General features: G+C 42.6%; 1 protein-coding gene across 1 annotated transcript in view; it reads right to left on the bottom strand.

Annotated features, from left to right (window-relative positions):
• Window positions 1-2452: 2452 nt before the first annotated feature.
• The window catches only part of LOC101116391 (natural resistance-associated macrophage protein 2-like), a 56887-nt gene continuing 47837 nt past the window's right edge, over window positions 2453-11502 (bottom strand). Inside the window, 2 exon segments of the mRNA XM_027965937.3 lie at window positions 2453-2590; window positions 2592-2618. Of these exon segments, the coding sequence (XP_027821738.3) occupies window positions 2537-2590; window positions 2592-2618 (81 nt within the window). The 3' untranslated portion in view covers window positions 2453-2536.

Raw genomic sequence — 11502 nt, 5'->3', positions numbered from 1 at the left:
TGCACTAAAATGCATGTAATATGATCTGTGGTGACGATTTCCTCCTCCTTGGTGTTTTCTGGAGTAGAGAAATACTCTGACTGGAAGGTGAAGTCCAGCGTTTGGGGAAGGGGAAAATGCAGGAATGTTTGAAAGTGTATCTGCAGTCAAGACACTAACTCACTGGTCTATGTATTATATACACTTTTCTCTACTGGCTCAGGGAAATTATTTTTAAAGTTGCCATCTGCACCTACTATGAGGCTCTTCAAGTGCCACCAACAAACAGACATGTTTCAGTCAGCACTTTAGAAAATAGGCAAGGAAAGAATCCAACTACTCTATTCACTAAAATAAACATTCCAGCAGTGGGCTCCAATATGTTCCATGAAATCAGGAAAATTTAAGACCTCTGGCATAGAAATGTCATCCTTCATGTTGATTACACAATGAAAAGATACTTCTAATAAGACTACCAGGAAGATCCCCCTCTCTCAAAACAGGCTCAGCATTGAAAATAGATGAACTGAAGTATTTACTCAGAAACAGGCTCTTCTAACAAACTGATTCATCTAGAGTTGCTGTCGCTGTATAAAGAAACCTAAACACTGAAACTCATTTTTTGTTTCTTTTTCAAGTAAAAGCTGATAAATGGTGTTAACTCAGTTTTACTTTTAAGATCAGAAGGTCTATAATCTCTCTGGCAAAGCTCTTATGAGAAGTTTCAAGGGCCACAGAGAAGAAACAAGGGCATTTTAAAGAATCACCTTGGTAAAAAAAATCCCTGCCACTTAGAGGATCAAATTATAAATGAACAAAGGCAATGTCTGGAAGGTGCTAAGTTTTAAAATAAGGCAGTAAGATTTATGCTGAAGGAGGAAAATGATGCTCAAACATACAAAGGCTGCAGGGTTTATAAACTCAATGCCTTTGGTGCTGAAAGGAAATGAGAGAAGGCATGGAGTGTACTCTATTAAGAATGGATAGCTGCCATTCAGTGTATGCCAACTACACTTCTATGAAGGGGTGTGAGCCTGGTGTTGAAAATCTTCTGACTTTTCGATCAGATCAATATGCAGAAACTTTCAAGTATAAGTATTAAATGTTTTATTATACAGATTTTATGGAGGCTGCTATGGGTTCCCAGGTTGCTGCAGTGAGCCGCTGCCAACCCATGCCACCATACGAGAGTCTCCAACACTAGCAGATAGGGTGTTTTTTTTGGTGGGCTCCAGCAACCTCCTGTTGATGGTTGTTCAACAGATAGTTGCGATATTTTGCTCTCACAGGAGGAGATGGGTGCACACATCCTTCTAATCTGCCATCTTGAACCTAGACTGACTTTTAAACCACCAGCTGTTTAATTGCGTTGTCACGTAAACAGTTTTGACTCCCTTCCAAAAAAAAAGTTATGAAATAAAAAAAAATATCCTAGTTAGAAAGGAGGGTCAAGAAAAAAAAAGCTATAACCCACATGCAGGCAGGCAGTTTGTGACCTGTGGACTAATCTTCCAAGCCCCAGCCTAGTTCTAATATCATACCACTTGCTATAAATAACTTAAAATGCTTAACATTCCTTAGGAGAGTCAGCATTAGAAACGTTAGCCACTCCAGAAATAGACTTTGACCTAGAAATCATGTCTGGAGTATTAATGGGAAAAGGGGGAAGAAAAGACATGGTGGGACTATACATACATTAGGAAGGAAATTATCATTATCTTCTGTTGGGCCTTACAAAGCTCAGTGTTAGAATTCTTTTTATACCTAAAATGCCAGAAAGGGCTGAGTTACAATCCAGAATGGAAAATTGATCATTGGTTAAAGTATAATTTCTGGATCCTGTTCCTGGGTACTAAGCTCTTTGGAAAATACCATCATATCTCTGAAAAAAAAATTCAAGAAAAACAATAGAGAAAATAATAATCATGGAGCCTGCTGACAACCAGGATGAAATATAACTGTCAAGTAAAGAAAAGTCTTCTTTGGAAATGATGTGCTAATACTGGTACTCACCAAGGGCTGTTGTTTAATTAAATCCAAGTCAAGTTTAACGGGCCGTAGTCAATTATCACTTTAAAAATAAGTCAATTTGGCCAGTTCATTCTGAAAAAGAACAGTGTTCTTTCTCCTTTGTCATTTGTGATTCAGACAAAATAAATATCTGATTTATCTGAGCAATATTTGTTTTAAAAAATATAACATATCTATCACTTTTATGTAAAACTCTACCCAAACTGATATGTTCAGGTTTACATAAACATACACGCATATATGTTTGTAAAATTCCAGAAGTCCAGGCACAAACCCATAAAGGTGTGTGGCCATCATAGGCTAATCATTTACCTCTGGCAGTTGTGGACTGTTGTGAGGTGGGTGGGTCTCTGACCTACACTTAGCAGCTATCAGCCTTCCACACCCTTCCTATGAGGAAATCTTTACCTTTTGTTCAAAATGTTTGAACAAAACTCACCACTGAACAAACAGAGATTTATTAACATGATATTTGGCACAAAGGACTAAGAGAAAGTGGGTCATATATAGTCTGTCAGGCTATCAGTCATCTAGACACAAGTGAGTCAGCATCCACGGTGTTCAGAAGGGAGAGTTCATTCAGGTTGAACTGTCAATCCCAGATGGTACTGAGGACAAAAAGATGGAAAAGGGTTAGACTGATTTGCTAGTATTTAAAATTGGAATTTAAGTACCTATAATCAGCATATAAAAGTAGCTCTTGTTTCAGTTCTGCTATATTGATTTTCTTTCAAAAGATAAGTGGCTTACAGACACATGAATGGTTTATTGTATATAAAATGATCTATTGAGCTAAAATCAAGATTGAGGTAATACCAAATGCAAAATTTTCACTTTAACTATTCTTATGACACTCTACCTCAGGATGGGTGTTTCTGATCAGAATCTTAAGAGCAAATGCACTGCGAGCTTTTATACTTTAATACCAAGTGTGTTAGAAATAAAATTTCAGGGAATTCTCTGGCAGTCCAGTGGTTAGGATTCTGAACTTTCCCTGCTGAGGGTCAGCATTCAATCCCTGGTTAGGGAACTAAGATCTCATAAGCTGCACAGCATGGCCAAAAAAGAGAAAAGAAATCAAATTTCAAATGGTCTAAATCCTGAGCCCTATTATCAGGGCTTTAATATCCTTTGGCACCTGAGCAGAGAAAAGCCTTTCATTAAAAATAGTAATAAAATGGCATGTGCTAAGAGAAAAGGAGACGACCAACGGTCCCAAGTGTTTATCAGGTTGAATAAGAATTACTTTAGCTGCTTTTAAAACACATTGCCAGGAACTTCCTTGTGGTCTAATGGTTAAAAATCCACCTTGCCAGGCAGGAGACAGGTTTGAGCCCTGGTCTGGGAACTATGATTCTGTATGCCTGGAGGCAACTAAGCAAGCTCTGGCTCTGGAGCCCACAAGCAGCAACTAGAGAGAAGCCTGCACACAGCAATGAAAGATCCTGTGAGATGCAACCAAGACCCAGTGTGGACAAAAAGTAAATATGAAAACAAAGCAAAAAAACGTATTGCCAGACTCACTCCTAGAGACCTAATCCCAATGGTTTGTACTGGCATTTGTGAAGTTGTAGCTTACTCTTTTCCTCTCCTCTCCATTCAACATGGGACAATCACTGAGTCTCCTTTTAGCCCACTGGTATTACCTGGGGTTTTAGGAATATTGTTGCTGCTAGGTACCAATAGCCTTTTTTTGGCCTTTCAGTTGCTTCATCTGTATAGAGGCTAATTATTTAGTTGTAAGAATTAAAATGAGATCATATGAGTGCTCAGGACACCAAATGCACACTGTAAAATCATAGAAAGAAAACATTTCTAGTATAGCATAGTGGAAAATGAGATATCACGGTGGCAGAGTAGAAGGATGAGTGCCCATCATTTCCTGCAAGAACACCGAAAACGCAACTAGCTGCTGAGCAACCTTCGACAGGAGGATGTTGGAACCGATGAAGAAAGATTCCCCATGTCTAAGGACCAAGGAGTAGCCGCAGCGAGATGGTGGGAGGGGTGCAATTATGTTTAAGTCAAATCCCATACTGGCCAGGTGGGCAACCCACAAACTGCAGAGCAGTAATCCCAAAGATCTCTCACTACTGCAAAGGTTCTAGGCCCCACGTCAGACTTTTCAACCTGGGGGTCCAGCAAAGGAACTGGGAATCCTCAGGGAATCTGAAGGGCAGCAGGATTTGGTTACAGAACTTCCACAGAACTTGGGGAAGCAGAAACTCTTGGAGGGTACAAACAAAACCTTGTGTGGACCAGGACCCAGGGAAAGGAGCAGTGACCCCACAAGAGACTAAGCTAGACCTGCTTGTGACTGTTTGAGAGTCTCCTGTGAGGCGTTGATCAGCAGTAGCCTGCCACAGGGACAGGGGCACTGGCAGCAGCAGGCCTGGGAGGCACCTATTGGCATAAGTCCTTTTAGAGTTCACCCTACAACAGAGTCTGTAGACTCCAAGACTAGGCCTCCTCAGGCCAAACAACTAACAGGGTGGGAGCACAGGCCCACCCATCAGCAGAAAACTGGATTAAAGATTTACTGAGCATGGCCCCGCCCACCAGAGCAGTCCAACAGCCAGTCCCTCCCATCAAGAAGCTTGCACAAGCCTCTTATCCTTATCCATCAGAGGGCAGAAAGAAGAAGCAAGAACTACAATCCCACAGCCTCCAGGACAAAAATCACAATCACAGAGCTAACCAAAATGAACATATGGATCACAGCCTTGTGCAACTCAATGAAACTATGATCCATGTCGTGCAGGGGCACCCAATGCAGATGGGTTGTGGTGGAGAGTTCTGACAAAATGTGGTCCACTGGAAATGGGAACACAAGCCACTTCAGTAAGAACACACTGGTCCTAGTAAACACTCTCTTCCAACAACACAAAACTCTACACGTGAACATCACCAGATGGTCAATACTGAAATAAGGTTGGTTATATTCTTTGTAGCCAAAGATGGAGAAGCTCTATACAGTCACCAAAAACAAGACCTGGAGCTGACTGTGGCTCAGATCATGAGCTCCTTATTGCAAAACTCAGACTTAAATTGAAGATAGTAGGGGAAACCACTGGACCATTCAGGTATGACCTAAATCAAATCCCTTATGATTAGACAGTGGAGGTGATGAATAGATTTAAGGGACTAGATTTGGTAGACAGAGTGCCTGAAGAACTATGGACAGAGGTTTGTAACACTGTTCAGGAGGTGGTGACCAAAAACATCCCAAAGAAAAAGAAATGCAAGAAGGCAAAGTGGTTGTCTTAGGAGGCCTTACAAATAGCTGAGAAAAGAAGAGAAGCGAAAGGCAAAGGAGAAAAGGAAAGATATACCCAACTGAATGCAGAGTTCCAGAACAGCAAGGAGAGGCAAGAGAGCCTTCTTAAGTGAACAGTGCAAAGAAATAGAGGCAAACAATAGAACGGGAAAGACTAGAGATTTCCAAGAAAATTGAAGATTTCAAGGGAACATTTCCCGCAAGGATGGGCACGATAAAGGACAGAAATGGTAAGGACCAAACAGAAGCAGAAGAGATTAAGACGAGGTGGCAAGAATACACAGAAGAACTATACAAAAGAGTTCTTAATGACCCAGATAACCACAATGATGTGGGCGCTCACCTAGAGCCAGACATCCTGGAGTGTGAAGTCAAATAGCTCAGCTGGAATTCTGTCACCTCCACTAGCTTTGTTGGTAGTGATGCTTCCTAAGGCCTACTTAGCTTCACACTGCAGGATGTCCAGCTCTAGGTGAGCGAGCACACCTTCGTGTTTCTTTGGATCATTAAGACCTTTTCTGTATAATTCTTCTGTGTATTCTTGCCACTTTTTAACATCTTCTGCTTCTATTAGATATTTACCATTTCTGTCCTTTACTGTGCCCGTATTTGGATGAAATTCCTTTGATATTTCCAAAGAAATATCAATAGATTGATATTTATATCAAATATCAATAATTGATAGATTCTTGAACAGATCTCTAGTCTTACCCTTTCCGTGGTTTTCCTCCATTTCTTTGTATCGTTCACTGAAGAAAGTCTTCTTGTCTCTCATTACTCGTCTCTGGAACCCTGCATTTAGTTGGGTGTACCTTTCCTTTTCTCCCTTGCTTTCAATTCTCTTCTTTCCTCAGCTATTTGTAAGGCCTCCTAAGACAACCACTTTGCCTTCTTGCATTTCTTTTTCTTTGGGATAGTTTTGGTCACTGCCTCCTGTACAATGTTACAAAGCTCTGTCCATAGTTCTTCAGGCACTCTGTCTACCAGGTCTAGTCCTGTGAATCTATTTATCACCTCCACTGTCTAATCATAAAGGATTTGATTTAGGTCATACATGAATGGCCTAGTGTTTTTCTCTGAAAGTGAAAGTGTTAGTCGCTCAAACGTGTCTAATTCTTTGCATCCCCACAGCCAGCCAAGTTCCTCTGTCCATGGAATTCTCTAGGGAAGAATACTGGAGTGGGTAGCCATACCCTTCTCCAGGGGATCTTCCTACCCAGAGACTGAAGCCAGGTCTCCTGCACTGCAGGCAATTCTTTACCATCTGAGTCATCAGGGAAGCCCGGTGGTTTTCTCTACTTTCTTCATCTAAGCCTGAATTTTGCAATAAATAAGGAGCTCATGATCTGAGCCACAGTCAGCTCCAGGTCTTGTTTTTGCTGACTGTATGGGGCTTCTCCATCTTCAGCTGCAAAGAATATGATCAATCTGATTTTAGTGTTGACCATCTGATTTTAGCAACCAAGAGCATTGACAATTCACTGCAGCCTTTTCTCAAGTGAGCTAAGGTAGTGGGGTGGGCATGTAGTAAACAAGGGCTGCTTTTTTTAGTTCCATGATCTCCAGGTTGTATCATTTGATGACTTAGTCGAGAGAACTCCTTCATTAGAGAAGTTCGTTGCATTTCTCACTGAGAAATGGGGCTGAGTGGTAGAGGAACTGGCTAAAAGTTTGCTGTGCTGTGCTTAGTTGTTCAGCTGTGTCTGACTCTTTGCAACCCCATGCACTGTAACCCACCAGGCTCTTCTGTCCATGCAGATTCTCCAGGCAAGAATACTGGGTGACCATGACCTCCTCCAGGGGATCTTCCCAACCCAGGGATGGAACCCAGGTCTCCTGCATTGCAGGAGGATTCTTTACTGTCTGAGCCACCAGAAAATGAATAAGCTATCAGTTCTTACTTATTGCTGGGATAGGATCATACAGGACCCTGCCATTTTCCACATATACCTGAAAAAGCATTCAGGTAGTTTGGGAAATATAGGACAGGCCAAACAAAATTAGCCTATCAATTGGCAGCTTTTGACCTAAAACATTTTCTAACCCTAATCAGAGTATTAAGCAAAGTATCTTTGATATGGTGCTGTTCTTGGTGCTGCTAAACACCAAAGTTGGTGTCTTAAAGTATATACTATGAAATATGTACTATATATTATATAGAATGATTGGTAATGGTAACATGGGCTCTGAAATTTAGCTGCTGCTGCTGCTGCTAAGTCACTTCAGTCATGTCCGACTCTGTGCGACCCCATAGATGGCAGCCCACCAGGCTCCCCCATCCCTGGGATTCTCCAGGCAAGAACACTGGAGTGGGTTGCCATTTCCTTCTCCAATGCATGAAAGTGAAAAGTGTAAGTGAAGTCGCTCAGTCGTGTCCGACTCTGTGCGACCCCATAGACAGCAGCCCACCAGGCTCCTCCATCTATGGGATTTTCCAGGCAAGAGTGCTGGAGTGGGGTGCCATTGCCTTCTCCACTAGAATTTAGCTAGTCAGATTCAAATGACAACTACACAGTTATTAGCGATGTTATTCTACTTTTGGCCCTTCAGCTGCCTTACGTTTGTCCTTTTGTTGTAAGAATTACAAGAGATCTTATGAGTGTTAAGGGCTTCCCCAGTGGCACAGTGGTAAAGAATCCTCCTGCCAATGCACGAGGCCCAAGGACACCGGTTTGATCCATGGGTCAGGAAGATACCCTGGAGTAGGAAATGGCAACACACACTAGTATTCTTGCCTGGAAAATTGCATGGACAGAGGAGCCTGGCGGGCTACAGTCCACGGAGTCACAAGGAGTCACACATGACTGAGTGACTGAGCATACAGACACGCACTCGAGCGCTTAGACCCCAACCAGCAGAGCAATGTGTTGGTCATTTTTAACATTCCAAAGCCAAGATGTCAAAAGGAGGTGACACACAGCTGGACTCACTGGTCCTGTCCAAGGAAGGAATAGAAAGCGCTGCAGAGGGCAGAGCTATAGCCAAAGCAGGATCTTCAAATGGTTATGCATCCTGTTTTAGTTCTGAAATTAAACCCAAATAAGGAGTTCCCCATGGCTTAATGGTTACTATTCCAGACGGTCACTGCCATTAGTCTGGGTTCAGTCCCTGGGCAGGGAGCTAAGATCACATAAACCACATGGCACAGCCAAAAGAAAAGATTAAAAGAAAAAGAGAGCTAAATGAGAAAGGACAACATGGAGAACAAAATTCCCATAACTTCTATGGTGGTACTTATAGTATTCAGTTCCTGTTGAGACAGACAGGGGAAGCTTGCAACACAGAAAGGGAAAATTCTAGTGACACCTCTGGAACAAATCAAGTGCTGACTTAGCTTCTCCTGCCCTGTGTTTGGTGACAGTCCTAGTGTTTACTGTTTCTGAGCTTTGCCCTTGTATTTATATCTGGTCTCCAAAAATGTTTTCATTTCTAAGCTAAACAATTTTGGTTTCTCTTTTCGAATACACACACTTTTTATTGGCAGCATATACAGGATATAGAAGCCTATATCAATGGTGAGACAAGACTACAGACAGAACAGTGTTCCGCTTAGAGTGGAGAAAGGCAGAAGGACAATTATCTTTCAACTTTAAATATGGTAATGATGTCATCTTTAGCAATGGCAAAACTAAATTGGTGATAGAGATTAGTGTTCGGTGTCAACAATTCACCAAGTCTTCCAGGAACTAAACCTATGTTGAGCCTTGAACAGCATGAATTTGAACCCCGCGAGTCTCCTCATACAGGGATTTTTTTTTCAATGGTAAATATGACAGAAATACATGATCCCAGACAGGGTGAATCTGAGAATGCGGAACCACAGATCTGGATGAACGCTGGACATGGAAGGCCAAGTATAAACATGAACAGCTGACTATAAATTACATGCAGATTTTTTATTCCATGGAAGGTCAACATCCCTAACCCCCTCCATGTCTGGAGATCAACTGTATACCTCTACAGCTTCTAAAGAGAGCATCACTAACAGCATGAGTCTAATATGTCAATACAGGTGGTAACTGATGTTTCGGTATTTCAAGTCGGTGTGTGTGTGCGCTCACTCAGGTGTGTCCGACTCTTTGTGACCCTTTGGGCTGCAGCCCGGCAGGCTCCTCTGCCCATGGGATTTTCCCAGCAAGAACACTGAAGTAGATTGCCTTGCCCTCCTCCAGGAGATCGTCTCGACCAGGAATTAAACCTGAGTCTTCTGCGTCTCCTATGTTGCAGGAGGATTCTTTACCGCTGGGCCACCAGGGGAAAGTAGCTCAGCTGTGTCTGAGCTTTGTGACACCATGGACTGCAGCTTGCCAGGCTCCTCTATTCATGGAATACTGGAGTGGGTTGCCATTTCCTTCTCCAGGGGATCTTCCTGACCCAGAGATTGAACCCGGGTCTCCCTCACTGCAGGCAGATTCTTTACCACCTGAGCCATCAGGGAATCCCCACAAATTGAGTTTACATATTGTTAAATGTCAGTAAAAGTTCATTGTAACCACTCCTAAAACCACTAGCAGGACCTCACAGGAACCAAAACACGGCTCTTCCCCATCCCTGTTAATTCCCAGTACACTGTAGCAGCACAGTTTTATGGAGAACAAGGACCAACTTACATAAAGTACAATTGTGTATCCTTACACATTTCACACAAGCAGCGTGCACACGCTGGCACTGGGAGCTGTCAGCTCTAAGCACTGTTTACTGCACCCAGAGGAGTGGCTGCGTAGAAAGCGCACTTTCCATGTGAGAGCATCGATGGAATATAGCGTGGGAGCGTTGTTAACACTGTAAAATACTACACACAGAGTGATATAAACTGCCGTTTAACTGGGAAGAAATTTTCATCATTGCAAGTCACATACATAACTTCTAAAAGAAAACTAGCAGCTTTTACCTGGGCTTCTAAGTATTTGTGAATCTGAGACTGACTGGACCCAGCCAGACTCCAGGCAAAGGTAAATGTTAGTGTACCACCTTTACAAAGAATTTTGTAAACATGGCCCTCACCTACTGAGGCCAGACGAGAGCTTAAGAGGTCAGTCCCCGATATCTCCAGAGTGCCCTTGTGAACAGCTTAGGGGATGATGGTAGGGGAGAGGGAGGAACGGTTGGGGAATTTGTCTCTCGTGATGCTGTGCTACGTCACTGGAGGGGCTGAGGTAAAGGTACGGTCAGTGGAACACAGAAGTTTACCCTTAAAGCCGTGCAAATGACAGTCCATTCAGTCTGCGCTTTAGGCTGTGTACAAAGTACTGGAAACAATGCCTTTAGGGGCTCAGGTGGACAGAGAACATCAATCAGCAGGAATTACACCAAAAATGAAAAGTCCTTTGATTGCATTCCCATTACTGTTCTCACCAAGTCAGTGGCTACAAAAGACCTGGTTATTTATCTCCACTGGACAATGTGACTTGGTTTGAGATAATCTCATGGTCTCAGGCTCCACAAGTGAAAATGTCAGAAGTAGCTGAAGAGCAGCAGCTCCATGCTGAAGGGACCCATTTCCTCTGACTCCAGAGCTCCACCATCTGGTCTCAAAGTTTTTCCCTCTGAGGGAATGGCTGAAGAGAGGTAGCCCAGTGCAACCCTGCAGAGAGAACTTGGCAACCAGTGACACCAAAGCACTCGCTGAGAGGGAGCGGGCTTTCCAACGCTTACATCCAGAGCTCCTGAGATTGCCTTGCAAGTCGTCTTGGGCATGCTTCAGAAAAACATGACAATTCTAGAAGTTGTATTTTAGGAATAAAACAGATGGTTCTTCTTTCAGGTTTTTTCTCCTCACTCCAAAGTCTCTTGAGAACATCAGTTCATAAATGCTACCATCTTTTTCTATCACTACCCCCCTGGAGGAGGAAGGGGAAGGTTTCCCAACTCTTAATTGCTCAAGAAGAAATACCACCAAGAGAGCTCTGTACATGAGAGTACATCAAGAGAGCTCTGTAACATGAGAGTCATTAAAATCGGGACTCCCAAGAACATTTCAGTAAGCTCTCAATCTCTGAGGGAAATCATCAGAGTGATTTTCAGAAGAGATTCGTGTTAGTCACCACGACCACAAGTGAGTTTTACCATCTGTCCATTTATCATCTTAATGCTTTCTCACCCCTCTTAACTTCCACTGAGAAATTTAAAGTGAAAATAAGTTTAAAAAATCCTGAATGTGATAGATGAAGATTATCTCATAATTAAACATAATATGAATCAAACTACTCTAATTG

Source organism: Ovis aries, chromosome 3, assembly GCF_016772045.2.
Source record: "Ovis aries strain OAR_USU_Benz2616 breed Rambouillet chromosome 3, ARS-UI_Ramb_v3.0, whole genome shotgun sequence".
NCBI lineage: Eukaryota > Metazoa > Chordata > Mammalia > Artiodactyla > Bovidae > Ovis > Ovis aries.
The sequence above is the reverse complement of the archived record's forward strand: the minus strand, read 5'-3'. Positions and strand labels throughout refer to the sequence as shown.